This window comes from Schistocerca piceifrons, chromosome 2 (genome assembly GCF_021461385.2).
Source record: "Schistocerca piceifrons isolate TAMUIC-IGC-003096 chromosome 2, iqSchPice1.1, whole genome shotgun sequence".
NCBI lineage: Eukaryota > Metazoa > Arthropoda > Insecta > Orthoptera > Acrididae > Schistocerca > Schistocerca piceifrons.
The window spans coordinates 705,109,210-705,126,391 of record NC_060139.1 but is presented as its reverse complement, the minus strand read 5'-3'; the positions used below and the strand labels follow the sequence as shown (position 1 = coordinate 705,126,391).

The window sequence follows — 17,182 nt, the reverse complement described above, 5'->3', positions numbered from 1 at the left end:
TAATCCTTTCCCCCATACATGAATAGAAAAGGCAAGAAGTACTAATAAGTGGTACAATGGGTAATACCCTCCCCTACACATTTCACAGTGTTTGCAGATTTGGATATACATGTACACATAGTCAACAATTGTTGGAGATAAAGCTTTTCATGTTAATCCATTTGTCATCTTTTGCCTTCCATATATAATTATCAAGGAAAGTAAATCAGAAGACATATTCAATACATCCAAATTACGTTTTTCTTTCTTATTTCAATCAGTCAGCATAATTTATCAGTTGCATGAAGGAAAGTACTGGGTGGTTATAATTAAACTTTCTCTATTTAACTCTTTATAATACAGAAACTAGTTATTGTACAAGTACCAAACTTGGTAGCATTAATGTCTAGACTATAGGGTGCATGATTTGCATGCATCACAGTGCCACCGTCCAGTTCCAACTAGGGCCACAGGTGCCATGGTCAGTCAATGTGATTCATAGTGTCATACACCTTACCAGTCACAGTGCACTTGTTGATGTGTCAACATGAGCTTGGACAAAAGGAGGACAGCATTACTGGTGAATCTCTATTATCAAAACAACAGTAATGCTGCAGCTGCAGTTCGAGAATATTGCTGACTGAAAGGATTATGGAAGGGTTCTCTTTCTCCACCTGCTGTGCCAAGCATGAAGAAGTAGTTCGAATCAACAGGAGAACTGGGTGTCACTCTGGGAAGAGGCCAATGACCAGTTACACCACAGGTGGTTGATGAAATGGCTGTTGCTATGGCAGACAACGCAGCACACAATTCACGATCATCAGGTAGTGTGAGTACTATGTCCCGACAGTTGAACATCCCGTGGCCACTGTATGGAAGGTGATTCAAACAATTCTCAAGTGATATCCATACAGGATCCTTATCATGCAGCAGCTTGCACCAAAGGACGCAGAATGATGTGCTGACTTTGCTCTCCACTTTCTCGCAAGGACTGAAGTTGACAAGGGCAGTCCCTAAACCGTCCTATGAAGCTCGGTTTCCTTGACAAGTGAGGTGAACATACAGAATTGCCAAGTGTGGGGATCTTCACCTCCAGTCACTGTGCATTAAGTTCCTCTGTATGCTGAATGTGATACCGTATGGTGTGGCTTCACAGCTATGCTAATCATTGGCCCATTCTTTTTTGAACAGGTCAGCACTCAAAGCCCAAAGATGTGCAACATGACTGGCCAGCGTTACTTGATATGCTTTGCCAGCAGGCCATACCCACACTACAGGAGAGAGACGCACTGAACTCAACAGTTTTAATGCAAGATGGGGCCCAACCGTACATCGCTCATGAAGTTCACCTGCTTCTCGGAAACACATCTGGAAATGATCAAATAATCAGCTGATCATTTCCAAATTCTTGGCCGGCATGATCACCTGACCTCACTCCCTGTGATTTCTGGTTGTGGGACTACCTGAAGCACACGGTTTACGAGGGGAACTTTCACACATGTGAAGAGAGGTAGCCAGCATACCTACAGATATGCTTCATTCTGCTGTGCAGAATGCAATCCTGCACTTTCAGACTCGTCTGGACACTGGTCGATGCTGTACTGAGCCCCTCTTGTAGCAGTAATGGTACTGATATGTAATTGTATGATGTACTGTAGCAAGTGAATTGATTCCGCGTTATTTCTCTTCCCCATGTTCTTGACATTAATGCTACCAAGTTCGGTACTCATATGGTAATTAGTTTCCATGTTATAATGTGTTAAATAGGGAAAGTTCAATTATAACCACCTGGTATTTCTTCTGCAACAGTCACCATCCATGTTCTTGTCATTCGTTCAAATGATGTTTAGTCTCACAAATACACACACACACACACACACCAATGGCAGACAGAATAGGCAAATAGGCAAGGGAGGTCAGGCCTCCTAACTTTTCAGTAGTGGTGGTGGTGGTGGTGGTGGCGGTGGTGACAGTAGTAATAGTAGTAGTAATAATGATTTTTAAAATAAACCTTTATGCACCTTTGTCAATGAGCATGAAGGACATTAGCTTGTGTTACTTCCTCTAAACCTCCAGCAGTAGACAGTGGCATGAAACATTTGATGAGGAGGCCACACACATACCAGACCACCTGTAAATATTCTGTTGCTGAGGTAATCATGACATCACTACTAGGAACAGAAATGGGGGTACAGGCTGTTGTAGCCATGTTTCCATGCACTTCCATGGCAAGGGAGACCAGTAGTTGTGGTGCCATCTCTCTACGCTTCCTGACATTATTTGCCCAAAGTGCAATGAATAGGGATGAAGCCCAGCCTTGTACCGATATGGATGAAACAATTTTGACTGAGGACATCATTACTCCCTTGCAGGAACTTTCATTTTCATAGAGATGTGAAACTGAACAACATTACATCTTGAAGAAAGGACATCCAACTCCAGCACTACACTATGCATTCCTAAGTTTGTTGTATGAGCAGCACAGGTGTTCATGGGCTTACTCTGCAAAACGAGAATTTTTCTGCTGGACATGTTTGCTCTTAAGCACAACAAAATTTGTATAATCTGCTAACACTTTCAGCAGTCTCAAGAATCTGTTAGAGGTGTAGCACAGCATGCTTCTACTAAAGATCATCTAAGTAGTTTTATTTTGTATAAAGAACTATTCAAATAATTGTTTCGTATTTCAGAGCTACTTAATGAACATTACAAACTGATGAAAATCAGACACAATAATGAAGTGAACCCTAACAAAGACATCATTAAAAATTTAAATGAGATCACAAATATTTTATGCAAGCAGGAGGTCATGATGAGACAGAATCCTGGAAATTTTAGAACCATTTTCAAACGTGTGCTGAACAAAGATGAAGATCTGAAAGTACGCTGGAAGAAAATGTGCTATTTTCAAGGATTCTCAAAAACTATACAGAATGAACTGATTGAATATATCAATTAGGAGATTTGTGAATATATACCTTCAAATGTGTATAGAATCTCATTTTATGCCTGTAGTGTGGACAAAGCAACAGATGTTTCAGACGATCACAATACACTAGTGCTGTGAGACTAGTGGACTCCAGTGGCAACATTCAAGAACATTTTCTTGGTTTACATGATGTTGCTGCTATATTCACTGGGCTGAGTGGTGTGCTTTGAAATTATGACGTGAACAACAAACTAGTCACCCAAAGCCTGCTCTGGTAGGAAAATTAAATGCCCTCCAGGCAAAGGTTCATGAAATTCTCTCCTCCTAAGTTCCTTTTACTCACTGTTTTATTCATTGTTTGAATTTAATTTTGCAGCAGAGAAGTTCTTGCATAAAACTGTTTGGGACTTTTTTTTCCTCCACCCTTCAGGGCATTTCTGTTTTCTTCCACGAATCTTCCATACACGCAGCAGTTCTTGACAGTATTGTTGGTAAACACATTCCTTTGAACAGTGAAATGAGATAGAACTGTAATACCAGAATGATACCTAGCATTCACAAAAACTGTCTAGGGCTAACTGATGTTTTAAATGAAACAACTGACAGTGCAGACTCTAGTGCAACAACCACAAGAAAGGCCTATGGTTTCAAATATACCCTCCTAGACTCTGACTTTGTTTTTCTCTTTCTCAATTTTCAATGCATATTTTTAAAGACTGAACTGCTTTTCAATGTTCTTCAGAAAAAAACCAATGATGCGCAGTTTTGCAACAATGCTGTCTTAGAATGTATAGCTTCCATGAAAAACTTAAGAAATGAAGATAAAGTGATTGACTTTTTACGTTCTATGAAGTGCTTGACTAACTTTCAAGCTGAAGCTTCCACGAATAGAGCTGAAATTATGGATGAATACATTGGCAATCCACTGATGGTAAAATGCAAGCAGATGTAATTCCAGATACTGGATAATATTGTAAAACAACTGGAAACAATATTTTCACATTGTGATAAACTGCTCTTCCTTAAATTAGGCAATACTACACAAGCTGTGAATAAGGAAGTGGAGCAGACCAACAAGGAGTACAAAGCTATCTGTAAGCACCTTAAGAACGTTTCCTTAATTAACACCAGTAGCTGTAGCAGAGAATGGCATAGCAAGCAGGGTCAACATTTCAGTAATCTAGGTAAATGTGTTTTAAGTGATACAATTCTCGGAATAGTATTGGATAAGCTAGAGAATCAAAAAGGACAAGTAATGTGTTTGGATTATGTTTCAACTGAGATTACAAAAAACTTGTGTGTATAGACCAGGCTGGGTGTTGTAGTAACATAAGGACACAACGTACTCAACTTTCATGTGGTAACTAAGGTCATGTCAACTAAGAGAATATGCAAAAAAAGAAATGCCTAAAGTAGAGTTTAAAATATGCTACCTCAATATTCAGGGTATGGCAGATAAAAACTTAATAGTCAACAAATTTTCAAATGAAAACGTGGTAGATATTCTATGTTTAAGTGAACATTGGTGTAAAGAGGATGAGCTTGATTACAAAGTATTGGATGATTACACACTACTTAGTTGCTATTGCAGAAAACAGCACTTACGTGGTGGGGTAGCAATATATGCAAAAACACCTCTTGCACCAAACTGTGGCAGGATGGATCTCAATACCCTTTGTGATGAAATGCATTTTGAAATATCAGGTCTAGTAATTGAGAACCTTAAGCTAATGATAGTAGTAGTGTACAGGCCACCTAGTGGTGACCCCCATATCTTTCTGGAGACACTTGAGGAACTCTTAATGTACATATGTATAGAGAAATGGACAAAAATACAATATTGTCATTGGTGGAGGTATTAATTCAAGTTTTGATGTCCTGAAGGACAGAAAAATCGTGACAGAGCTCAAAAATGTGCTTCAACAATTTAACCTGTACTATGTTAACTGCAAACCTACCAGAGGCTCATCCTGTCTAGACAATATATTTACAAATATTAAGAGAACTTGTATGTCCACTGATGTAATTAGTTTCCTTTACTCAGACCATGATGCAGTATATCTTAGTGTTAATAATGTAACTTCAGACTGCGCCAAACCAGAATCTAAAATTGTGATTACTAGACCTGTGAGCAGAGAGAGGATGGATAGTTTCAGACATGCCCTCACTTATTTCAGTTGGGACACACATTTTATTAGGCTTCAACACTGTTCACCAAGTTTTTCTCTATATTTTTAAATACATTTAAAAATAACATCCCTCTGAAAAAATGTACAGTGAATATTAGTAGTAATTACAAGAAAAGGAAAACGAAGGAATGGTATACTCCACAGTTAGGGCAACTGAAAAATACTGTTATGCTGTGTTCTAGTCTGTACAAAACCAGAAAACCAGAACTGTATAAAGAATTGTATGCTCAAGCCATATACAAGTATAGGAAGGAAATAAATGAAGCAAAGAAACTGCATAACATAGTAAACATTGAAAAATCTAACAATAAATGCAAAAAGGCCTGTAGTGTAATAAACTCCATTGCTCACACTAAACACAAGCAGGAAATCGCCATTACTCCAGAAGAATTTAATAAATATTGCATAAGTGCATTGAAGAAATCAGTAGCTCAATACACAAACCCCCTGAAAATACACTTAGTATTATGGACAGCTGCTTTGAAAAGTTTCCCCCAAGCACCTTCACTTTCACAGAAGTGAGCCCAAATAATATCCTAAAAAAAGTGAAAAATTTCAAACCTTCAGTTAGTGTTGATTATTATGATATATCATGTAATTTGTTGAAAGATGTTATTGATTGTGTGATTTATCCCTTAACTTTTTGTATGAACAAATGCCTAGTTGAAAGTAAGTTCCCTGACATTAAAAATTTTTTGAGTTGTGTCCATATATAAAAAAGTGGAAAAGAACAGTCCCATTAGTTACAGACCTATATCTATAACCTCAGTTTTTTCAAAAATTTTAGAATCAATTATGTATGAGCAAGTTAGTGTCTACTTGGGCAATCTAAATATAATTAGTGATAAACATTTTGGATTTAGGAAAGGTAAATCCACAACAGATGCAATGGACTCCCTCGTAAAATTAGTATTAGATGTCTTCAAGGCTAGGGACTACACCCAGGCTACATTTTGTGACCTTAGCAGAGCCTTTGACTGCGTAGAGCATGACACTGTGCTGAATAAGCTAATATGCTATGGTTTTGATGACAACAGTATAAATATGTTCAGGTATTTTCTAGAGAACCATCAACAAGTTGTGTGCATTGGTAGGGAGAATTCAAATTTGGTTAATGTTAGGTATGGAGTGCCTCAAGGGTCAGTGCTTGGACCTTTGCTGTTTATACTAATGATTAATGACCTGCCCTTGTTCATAAATTCTCACACAATATTGTATGCTGATGACACAACTTTTATACATAAAAACTCTGATCTAGGTACACTGAAAACACTGACTGAAAATACCCTTGCTCAGTCCTCATTATGGTTCAAAGCTAATAGCTTCTTACTAAATGAAAACAAACACCAGACATCTTACTTTAGCCTCAAAGAGATTCCTAATGACCAAGAACTAGAAACTGTCAAATTTTTAGGTGTTATTATTGACAATAAATTGACATGGGAACCACACATTAAAAATATATTGGCTAGGCTTTCAAGAGTTATTTATCTAATTAGAAATTTAAAAAGATATGTTCCCAATGACTGTGTGAGATCAGCATATTTTGCCTTCTTCCATAGCATCATTTCTTATGGAATCTTAGTGTGAGGTAGTAGCTGTCATGTAAATGGCATTTTACTTTTACAGAAGAAAGTAATAAGAATAATAACAGATTCTGATAAAATAGTACATTGTAAACCTCTGTTTATTAAATTGCAGTGTCTTACAGTAGTAAAATTATTCATCTACAATGTTTTATTGTACATTAGAAACAATGTCTCTAATTTTGTGTTGCGAAGTGATATTCATAGCCACAATACTAGAAACAGAACATCTGTAGACATGCCATATCATAGATTATCAAAATCGCAGAATTCCTACCTAGTTCTTGGACTAAGGATGTTTAATAGACAAAGTGCTGACTTTAAAGAACTGCCTGTAAATATGTTTAAAGCTAAATTATACAAGCTACTAGTGAACAATCCGTTTTACACCACTGATGAATTTTTTGAAGATGAAAATACTGCATTCTAATGTGTACCTATTTTATATAAACCAGTTTACATAAATATTGTAGTTTATGTAGAAATATATGCTCTTGACTTCGTCTATTACTGTAATCAGCCGAATGACAATAAAATTTTATTATTATTATTAATACACCAATTATGGTCAGTATTTCCTTCAAGACAGTGTGGATTCATCGTTACAAATGTATGATGCACCCTTCAGCCACTTGCAATTGGTTATAGAACTGGAGACCATATTTCCTCCCCAGCATAAAGAGACATTTCACTCTGTCAGTTTAGGTCACGTTATCAAAGAATGATTCAGAATGGAACAAACCAACTTCCTCCACAAGCTTTCAGACTATTTTGTCTAATTTTTACCATTCCTGCAACAAGTGCTTCATTTGAAAGGAGTTTTTCTTGTCTTAAATGCATTTTAGAAAAAGTATGCATGGATTGCTTTTCAGCTATTGCTTGTACCTCAACTGAGAAACCAGTATGTAAACACTTGAAAGCCGAGGCACATGATGCCATCAAGAGATTGAGGAAGAAGAAGGATCATTGAGTTAAACTTGTTTTACAAGTAACAACGCTGAAATGACTATCTTCTAATTCATTTGTAAATCAAAGTAAGTGTCTTTAATATTATGATTATTACTGTTATTATTATTATTATTATTATTATTATTATTAGTAGTAGTAGTAGTCTCCATCGTCGTCGTTAACATCATGTTAGTTGAAGGATTAGTGATGGTCATTAGGAACACTAGGTATGTGTACATTAAAATGGATTTTCCAATATGTTTCCTGGCATCCACAGAATTTAGGCCCATGACCCACCACTGACATATGCACACATTGTGCATATGTCACTTGAAAATGGGTAAGCCTAAAATTGGCAAAGAGTAAAAAATGAAAGCAATGCATATACAGTGGGGACATGGAGATATCATTTTATTACTGACAACTGACTTAAATCATAGTCCCATATACTGTTAATGTTGCTGTTTCCAACATTGTGGTAACATTACGTAAGGCTGTGGATAAGACAACATTAGCAAAACAGAAAAATATAATAAAAAATAAATGCTACTCTAAAAATAAATATTTACTTGCAAAGCTAAGGATAAAAATTTTCTGAAGTTGTCTTACAAAACATGTTAATAACTTTTATATTTTTATTTCCTTCGATCATGCTCATCTCACAGTAGAAATCAAGGTATTAGCAATATAATATAATGCAACTTAATCTTGAATAACACATCTAAAAAGGCACTGCTGTTCCCCATACTTACTTTGCACAAGAAACTCAAGTGAATTCTAAATATGGAAATTGTGTAGAAGAAGGTAAATGATCCAATCGACTTTAAACAAGGATGTTCAATACTTACATAAAGTTTTCTGGTGGCATGTCATATTGCACAATAACTATCACTGTATGGCATTAATGCCAAGTTGTGGGGCATGATTTAATCTCAATATAGTTACACCCACTGCTACAGCTGCGCATGTTAGAGTAGACAGACAAGTTACCACTCCACTATGACATATGGTCAAGACACCTAGACCAAGATTGTGGGAATGTTTCAGTCTGTAGGAGACATTGTCTTTGAGCTACTGCAGATCACAGAAACTCCTGTAGAAAATTGGTGGCACTATGCAGAACTTCAGATGATAATAATTAATAAATAACTTATTAAAATACCAAGTTGGCCACACTGGAATCCTTACCCATATTGATGTTTAATTATTTATTAAAAATTATTTTCAAGAGATAAATAAAATCAGATTAACATAACGAATGTTGGCAGAAATGGCTGATCTATGACCATAATGCACCCTGCACAGGGAGTTGAGAAATGGTTATGAGTGGTCATGAAGCAGTGCAGCTCGGTGCACAATGATGTGAACATGTAACATGTTATCCAATCAATCACTTATACTTTTGTAGTTCAAAGTAAAGTAAATGTTAAAAGTGCCTCAGGTTATGTTTGATTCAATGTTAAATTACTCTTAAGAAAAGACTGTGACATTAAACATAATAGCTGCAGTGCTCAGTCTTGACATTAGGCACTGTGATCATAACATTGCCTTATGGGTTTTTGTTGGTACTTACATGGCATTTATTCTACCACATCTCATCAGATATAAGTCTTTTCTTATTTTCAGTCAACTGCACAAATAAGAAAGGTGATTCTCCCCCACTCATTCGAAAAACTAAAAATAGTGATAAAAAATAATTCTAAGTGTTATTGTAGTGACAATACTACAATCCCATTGACCCCCCTTCATTCACTGTTGTCAGAAATGACAAACTATGGTGAATAATTCCAACCAGAAAAATGAGATGTTTTGAGAAGACATGAGGTAAGTAGGCCTCTCTTCCAATAATCAGTGAACTACGGAGTGCAGTCTGCTAGGATTTATTTTTACAGGTTACCCAATGCAGCCGTCCAAATACAACTTTAAAAAGGGGACAACTTACAGAGTTAGCGTGTTCAAATGCAGAATTACATTGTGGCAGAGATTCCATTTTCTTTTTACAAGAACAAGGAATTGCTACAACTGCATAAACTGATGTTTCAGCCACAATTACAGTGGCCTCCTTCTGTGCCTATTGACATATTTTGCTGTTCATGATACATTATATTTCACCATTATTGATCTATTAAGCATATTGAGACACAATTTTAAAACCATTGATACATTGGCCTCTTGTGCCACAAGAAGTGGTAAACTACTCTGAAGAACCAAAGAAACTGGAAAACCTGCCTAATATCATGTAGGGCACTTGTGAGTATGCAGAAGTGCCACAACACAACATGGTATAGATTTGACTAATGTCTGAAGTAGTGCTGGAGGGAATTGACATCATGAATCCTGCAGGGCTGTCTGTAAATCCACAAGAGTGTGATGGGTGGAGATCTCTTCTGAACAGCACATTGCAAGGATTCCATGATATGCTCAATAATGTCCATGCCAGGGGAGTCTGATGGCCAGTGGAACAGTTTAAACTCAGAAGAGTGTTAGTGGAGCCACTTTGTAGTAATTCTGGAAAGCTGGTGGAGACTCTGTAATGGTGTGGGGCATGTGCAGTTGGCAGGGTCCATGGATTCATGAGGTTGTCTCCATACACATACACGTCCATCCACTCGATACAATTTGAAACGAGACCCATCTGACCAGGCAACATGTTTCCAGTCATCAACAGTTCAATGTCAGTGTTGATGGGCCCAGGTGAGTCATGTAGCTTTGTGTAATGCCATCATCAGGGGTACACGAGTGGGCCTTCAGCTCTGAAAGCCCATATTGATGATGTTTTGCTGAATGATTTATACCCTGACACTTGTTGATGGCCCAGCACTGAAATCTGCAGCAATTTTCAGAAGGGCTGCATTTCTGTCACACTGAGTTATTGTCTTCAGTCACTGTTAGTCCTGTCCTTGCGGGATCTTTTTCTGGCAGCAGCAATGTCAGAGATTAGTTTTTTTACTGGATTCCTGATATTCACGGTACACTCATAAAATGGTTGTATGCGAAAATCCCCACTTCACTGCTACCTCGGAGATGTTGTGTCCCATCGCTCGTGTACCAACAGTAACACCATGTTCAAACTCACTTAAATCTTGATAACCTGCCAGTGTAGCAGCAGTAACTGATCTAACAACCATGCCTGACACTTGTTGTCTTATATAGGCATTGCTGACTGCAGCACTGTGTTCTTCCGGTTTACGCATCTCTGTATTTGAATACACATGCCTACACCAGTTTCTTTGGCGCTTCAGTGTATATTGTAATTTGTTTCCTGTGGTGCGTGGGGAGGGAATGGGGATCTGCTTTTGCCTACTGTCCATGCAATATGTGTTACCACTGGTAGCCTTTGGCAAATGTGGTTGTGACCTTTATTTTTCCTTATGAAGGGCTGGGGCCAAACAGCTTCCATTTCTCAAAGGTAGCACTTGCATCTCAAGTTATTTGTGTGGTCTATTGGGTTATGATGGCTGGCAGCCAAGATGGTGCAAGGCCAATACCATCCTCTCTATTCATGTTATTAAGATGTTTTAATATTTCAGTGGCCTCTCTGAACTTGCGTTTCACCACACCTATATTGCTGATGTTTAGCTTCTGTTGATTTGATGTGCCACCGAAGTTGATTGTAGCACTCAAGCTCCTGGGTGAATGTTGCAACTTGTCTGCAGGTTTTGCTGATGTGTACTTCTCACTCGAAGTCCACCTTGTATGTGCCCACAGTGTGCTGAGCATCTACTGTGGCCTTGTTGCAGCTTAACACATCCTGAATCTTGTGGGTGCTATAGACGTTGGGCTGGACACCAGTCCAGTGTAGGTATTACCATTTCAGTCAGCGACAATCTTCACATAGGGTAAGAGTGCTGCTGGCTGTGGTTTCTCAATATCCTGCTTGTCTCACATTCATTTAGTCATTGCCATGGCTGTGAGGATCAATATGTGGTGGTAAACATTGGCCAAGAATGTTGTTCACAAACTTTCAAGATCATATGTTGTACTGTGAGCATCACTTACATGTTGCATGTGAACAGTCACTGAATGGCTGATGGATCTCTTCTGCACTGGTTGATGGAGGTATTTGGCATGTAAATATCTGTCCATTGTGTGCTCACTTCTGATATACTCTGTGTCCTTGTGTGCCATCCTTTGTTGTATACACTTCCATGTCTAGAAATGGAATTTCCCCATTCTTCTCCACTTCGAGTGTGAACTGGATCTGCATATGCATCTTATTGAAATATTTGTGAAATGTGTGTAGGTCTGTCTCACCACATAGCCACACAGCAAATGTCTCATCTACATCTGCCCCAGCAGTGTAGGCATAAAGAATCTGAACAAAGTGCAGTTGCTTCAAAGATATCCATGACTATGTGGGCTGCTAACAGGAATATGTGAGAACCCATTACTATGTCATCTATCATTCCATAGTCTTTTTCCTGTCATTCTAAGTATTTAGTTGACAAACACAGATCAATAAGGTTGCATATGTCTGACAGGACAGTCTCCTGGAAGATGTGAACAGTTTAATTTAATGGCACATTTGTAAATAATGACTTTAAGTCAAAATTGACTGTAGTACGTAAAACTGACTCTCCCTTCTGCAGTCCATAGAGTGGCAGAATAACCATGGCCAAAATGTTATTTTTATCAACTGACACTTATAATGTGACACCTTACCCAGGAAACTTTTTCCTAACTTAGTTGGGTTGGGTTGTTTAAGGGAAGAGACCAAACAGCAAGGTCATCGGTCTCATCGGATTAGGGAAGGATGGGGAAGGAAGTCGGCCGTGCACTTTCAAAGGAACCATCCCAGAAACTGCCTGGAGTGATTTAGGGAAATCACGGAAAACCTAAATCAGGACGGGCAGACACAGGATTGAACCATTGTCTTCCCAAATGTGAGTCCAGTGTGCTAACCACTGCACCACCACACTCGCTTTTCCTAACTGACTCTGGCTGCAAAAGCCTACACAGTTATTTCATGTTTAACATTTTTTTTTGAGCAGACATTCTAACACAATGGTAAATCTCACATAAATTATGACCTCTTACTTTCAGAAATATAGGCACTCTTCTAGGAAACAGCCACTGACCCGTATAATCTTCTGGGGAATGTGAATGCATTATGCAAAAAGTAAACATTGATATTTGAGTTGTGTTATTTCTTGATTTATATGGTACCAAAGTGGCTTACCAAGTTACTTTTGGCTTTGGATTTGCCAGTATTTGAACTTCAAAGACGGTGTCTTCATATGGAATCTTGGTAATATCACTCAAAGCATCAATTTCAGGAATCAGCAGGATATCCAAGCGAGCCTGAAAACAAATGAGTTGTGTGAATTAAATCACTAGTATAAGAAGGCATAAAAAAGGAACTCTGTCAAAATCACATTCATTCTTTTATTTTATTTTTTAAAAAAAGGTAATTAATTGGGAACTCTGTTAAAATTACATTCACTGTTTTCCACATTTACTTCGAGTCACATGTACAATCATACTATCAGTCTGACTGTAAACATAGTCTCTTTTGCAAAAGCTGTTAAAGACCCAGGCAGGACAACAAAGACAAGGCTAAAATAAGAAAGATAAATGTATTTTAACAGAGGGCAATTCATTCTGGAATCTAATTTCTGCACTTTTCATCAAATATAAAGTACAGTCAATTAATGCTTTGTGTCCTGAGCTCTAGTAAAAGAACTTATACTTAAAAAGGTGGGTGTTTTTACCATAATTTAAAAAAACTGGAAATTTTTGAAAAGAATATTTTTGTAGTCTAAAGTGGTAGGTAATAATTAGTTCTTTAATTAATACAAAATTTCATAAAGTGATTTATTATAACTGTGTTCTAGGTATGAGGGAAAAATTGGGCAAGGATTTATGTACAACTTCAGAATTCAATTTTATTTTTACAGGGAGAATTATCCAGTGATGAAGTGCACAGTGATCTTTTTGGAGAGCTTTACCACACAATTTTCTGCTTTGTGAGATACATTTGAAGCACTTTAATTTTCACATTGCTATTGTGTTCACTGTATTGGTAGCTCATGACTTTGTGCCACTCTTCTATAAACTCCTTATTGCCTCTATAAAAGAACACAATATATATTTTTGTTTCTCTTTCAGCCCTGTTACTATCTCAGCAGCTTTCAGGTGAGATGGTTTCCAATCAATAACCTCGAGAGTTCAAATACAACAGTGATGGTTTGTGATTTTTGATTTCTGCAAGATCTCCACAGATGCTTGCCACTAACTGAAAAGTATCTGGATATTTAACTGTTACCTTATAATAAATCATGCTGTAGTTTATCAGTACTGGATAATTATTTGGAAAACCAACTTCCACCACTTCATAGTTTGCTGCTTCAGTGCACTGTAGGAAAGCTGCTCATCATGCGAACCCGACACCCAGCTTTCATATACAAGGTCTCTCCCTACATCGGCTATATACCGGCCTTAATTGCCGGGAACGTTCACATTCACTGTGAGGATCTTGCTTCAATTTTACTAGTATCCATGCAGATGAAAGAGAATTCATACAATATAATGTTTTCTGTTTCTAGAAACATACTGTCATGTGTATATTCCTTCCTCAGTCAAAGACCAAAACTTTGTAAAGTCCTTAATATTCACATAATATAGCCAAAAGTCACATTAAATTTGGTTTAATACAACTGGTTTTGCTCATAATGTATGAGCATCATCAAATAATCATTACTCCGGTGACAATGTTTAGCCCATTAACAGTATTACTAAGTACCAGTGTCAAACACAATACCATGAAGCTGTACCTCGTCCATCCTGAAGACAGAGAAAGCAACTGAGGGTCAAAGTTCACGCTCCAAAAGTGCATTTCTCCTTGCACTTTGCCAATGCATCTGCCACTAGTCTCTAAAATGCCCAGTGTGAGGGCACAGATATATAATTATAAATACAACAGTTTTCTGCATAAATCACTTATTTATTTTGTCAGTATTCATTTTCATGTATCACACCATCATCTTCACATGGATAATTGTTCAGTTACATAGTTGGTGTCAGTGAAGACCACAGATGCCTTTCCACAAAAGCAGACCAAATGCACGACACATTATGCATCTTTTGAAAGAAAGTAGAGTGAAAAACTGGATGCATGCTGCTACTTGTTGCATGTGCCCTCCAAACATTACGTTATGTTTACCTAAACATCAATGTCAGGCTGGTTGTGTTAAAAGTTTCATCTACATCTATATTCTGTGCATCACTGTGAAGTGCATGACATAGGGCACTTCCCAGTGTACCATTTATTGAGTCTCTATCTTTTCTATTCACATATAGAACACAAGTACATGGGAAGGATGACTACTTAAAAGCCTCTCTATGTACTATAATTAGTCTAATATTGTCTTCATGTGCCCTACAAGAGATATACATAGGGGTTTTAGTCTATTCTTAGATTTATCACTTAATACTGGCTTTTAATGGATGGCTGGTAACTCTCTTCAAGTAACTGCCAGTTCAGGTATGACAGCATCTCCTAGATGCTCACATATGAGTTGAACACACCTGTGACCATAAGAGCTGTCTTCCCTTGTATGGGTTCGATATTCCCTGTTGGTCCTAATTGATATGGGTCCCAGTCAATTGAGGATTATTCTAGGATGAATAGTGTGTTGTAAGCAATCACCTTTGTAGACTAACTGATAAACTACAAAGGTCTGCCACCTGTTTTACCTATGTCTAAGACTATGTGATCGCTGCATTTTATGGTATAAACCCACAAACTATAACATTCAAATACTTGTATGAGTTAACTACACTCCTGGAAATAGAAATAAGAACACCGTGAATTCATTGTCCCAGGAAGGGGAAACTTTATTGACACATTCCTGGGGTCAGATACATCACATGATCACACTGACAGAACCACAGGCACATAGACACAGGCAACAGAGCATGCACAATGTCGGCACTAGTACAGTGTATATCCACCTTTCGCAGCAATGCAGGCTGCTATTCTCCCATGGAGACGATCGTAGAGATGCTGGATGTAGTCCTGTGGAACGGCTTGCCATGCCATTTCCACCTGGCGCCTCAGTTGGACCAGCATCGTGCTGGACGTGCAGACCGCGTGAGACGACGCTTCATCCAGTCCCAAACATGCTCAATGGGGGACAGATCCGGAGATCTTGCTGGCCAGGGTAGTTGACTTACACCTTCTAGAGCACGTTGGGTGGCACGGGATACATGCGGACGTGCATTGTCCTGTTGGAACAGCAAGTTCCCTTGCCGGTCTAGGAATGGTAGAACGATGGGTTCGATGACGGTTTGGATGTACCGTGCACTATTCAGTGTCCCCTCGACGATCACCAGTGGTGTACGGCCAGTGTAGGAGATCGCTCCCCACACCATGATGCCGGGTGTTGGCCCTGTGTGCCTCGGTCGTATGCAGTCCTGATTGTGGCGCTCACCTGCACGGCGCCAAACACGCATACGACCATCATTGGCACCAAGGCAGAAGCGACTCTCATCGCTGAAGACGACACGTCTCCATTCGTCCCTCCATTCACGCCTGTCGCGACACCAGTGGAGGCGGGCTGCACGATGTTGGGGCGTGAGCAGAAGACGGCCTAACGATGTGCGGGACCGTAGCCCAGCTTCATGGAGACGGTTGCGAATGGTCCTCGCCGATACCCCAGGAGCAACAGTGTCCCTAATTTGCTGGGAAGTGGTGGTGCGGTCCCCTACGGCAGTGCGTAGATCCTACGGTCTTGGCGTGCATCCGTGTATCGCTGCGGTCCGGTCCCAGGTCGACGGGCACGTGCACCTTCCGCCGACCACTGGCGACAACATCGATGTACTGTGGAGACCTCATGCCCCACGTGTTGAGCAATTCGGCGGTACGTCCACCCGGCCTCCCGCATGCCCACTATACGCCCTCGCTCAAAGTCCGTCAACTGCACATACGGTTCACGTCCACGCTGTCGCGGCATGCTACCAGTGTTAAAGACTGCGATGGAGCTCCGTATGCCTTGGCAAACTGGCTGACACTGACGGCGGCGGTGTACAAATGCTGCGCAGCTAGCGCCATTCGATGGCCAACACCACGGTTCCTGGTGTGTCCGCTGTGCCGTGCGTGTGATCATTGCTTGTACAGCCCTCTCGCAGTGTCCGGAGCAAGTATGGTGGGTCTGACACACCGGTGTCAATGTGTTCTTTTTTCCATTTCCAGGAGTGTAATTTCAAAAATGTCTCACTAATATTGTAGCCATAGGATACCAATTTTTTTCATTTTGTTAAGTGCACAGCTTTACATTTCTGAACATTTAAAGCAAGTTGCCAATCTTTTCACCACGTCTGAATATTTGTGTAGATTTTTACAAACATTACTTCATTAAAGATAACTGCATCATCTACAAAAATCTTAAGTTGCTATCAATATTGTCTACCAGGTCATTAATATACAACATGGATAGTAAGTATCCCAACACACCTCCCCGGGACCATCTGACTTAATTTCTACTTCTACTAATTACTAACCACCTAAGATAACATGCTCTGTCTTCCCTAATAAAAATTCCTCATCCTAT

The 17,182-nt window shown here is 39.0% G+C and overlaps 1 protein-coding gene across 3 annotated transcripts in view; it reads right to left on the bottom strand.

Moving 5' to 3' along the window:
- LOC124774939 (obscurin) overlaps window positions 1-17,182 on the bottom strand; it is a 694,794-nt gene that overhangs the window by 264,167 nt on the left and 413,445 nt on the right. For all 3 annotated transcript variants that reach the window (XM_047249630.1, XM_047249632.1, XM_047249631.1), the window contains one exon: window positions 12,811-12,932. In XM_047249630.1, coding sequence (XP_047105586.1) covers window positions 12,811-12,932 — 122 coding nt within the window. The remainder of the gene's footprint in view (window positions 1-12,810; window positions 12,933-17,182) is intronic.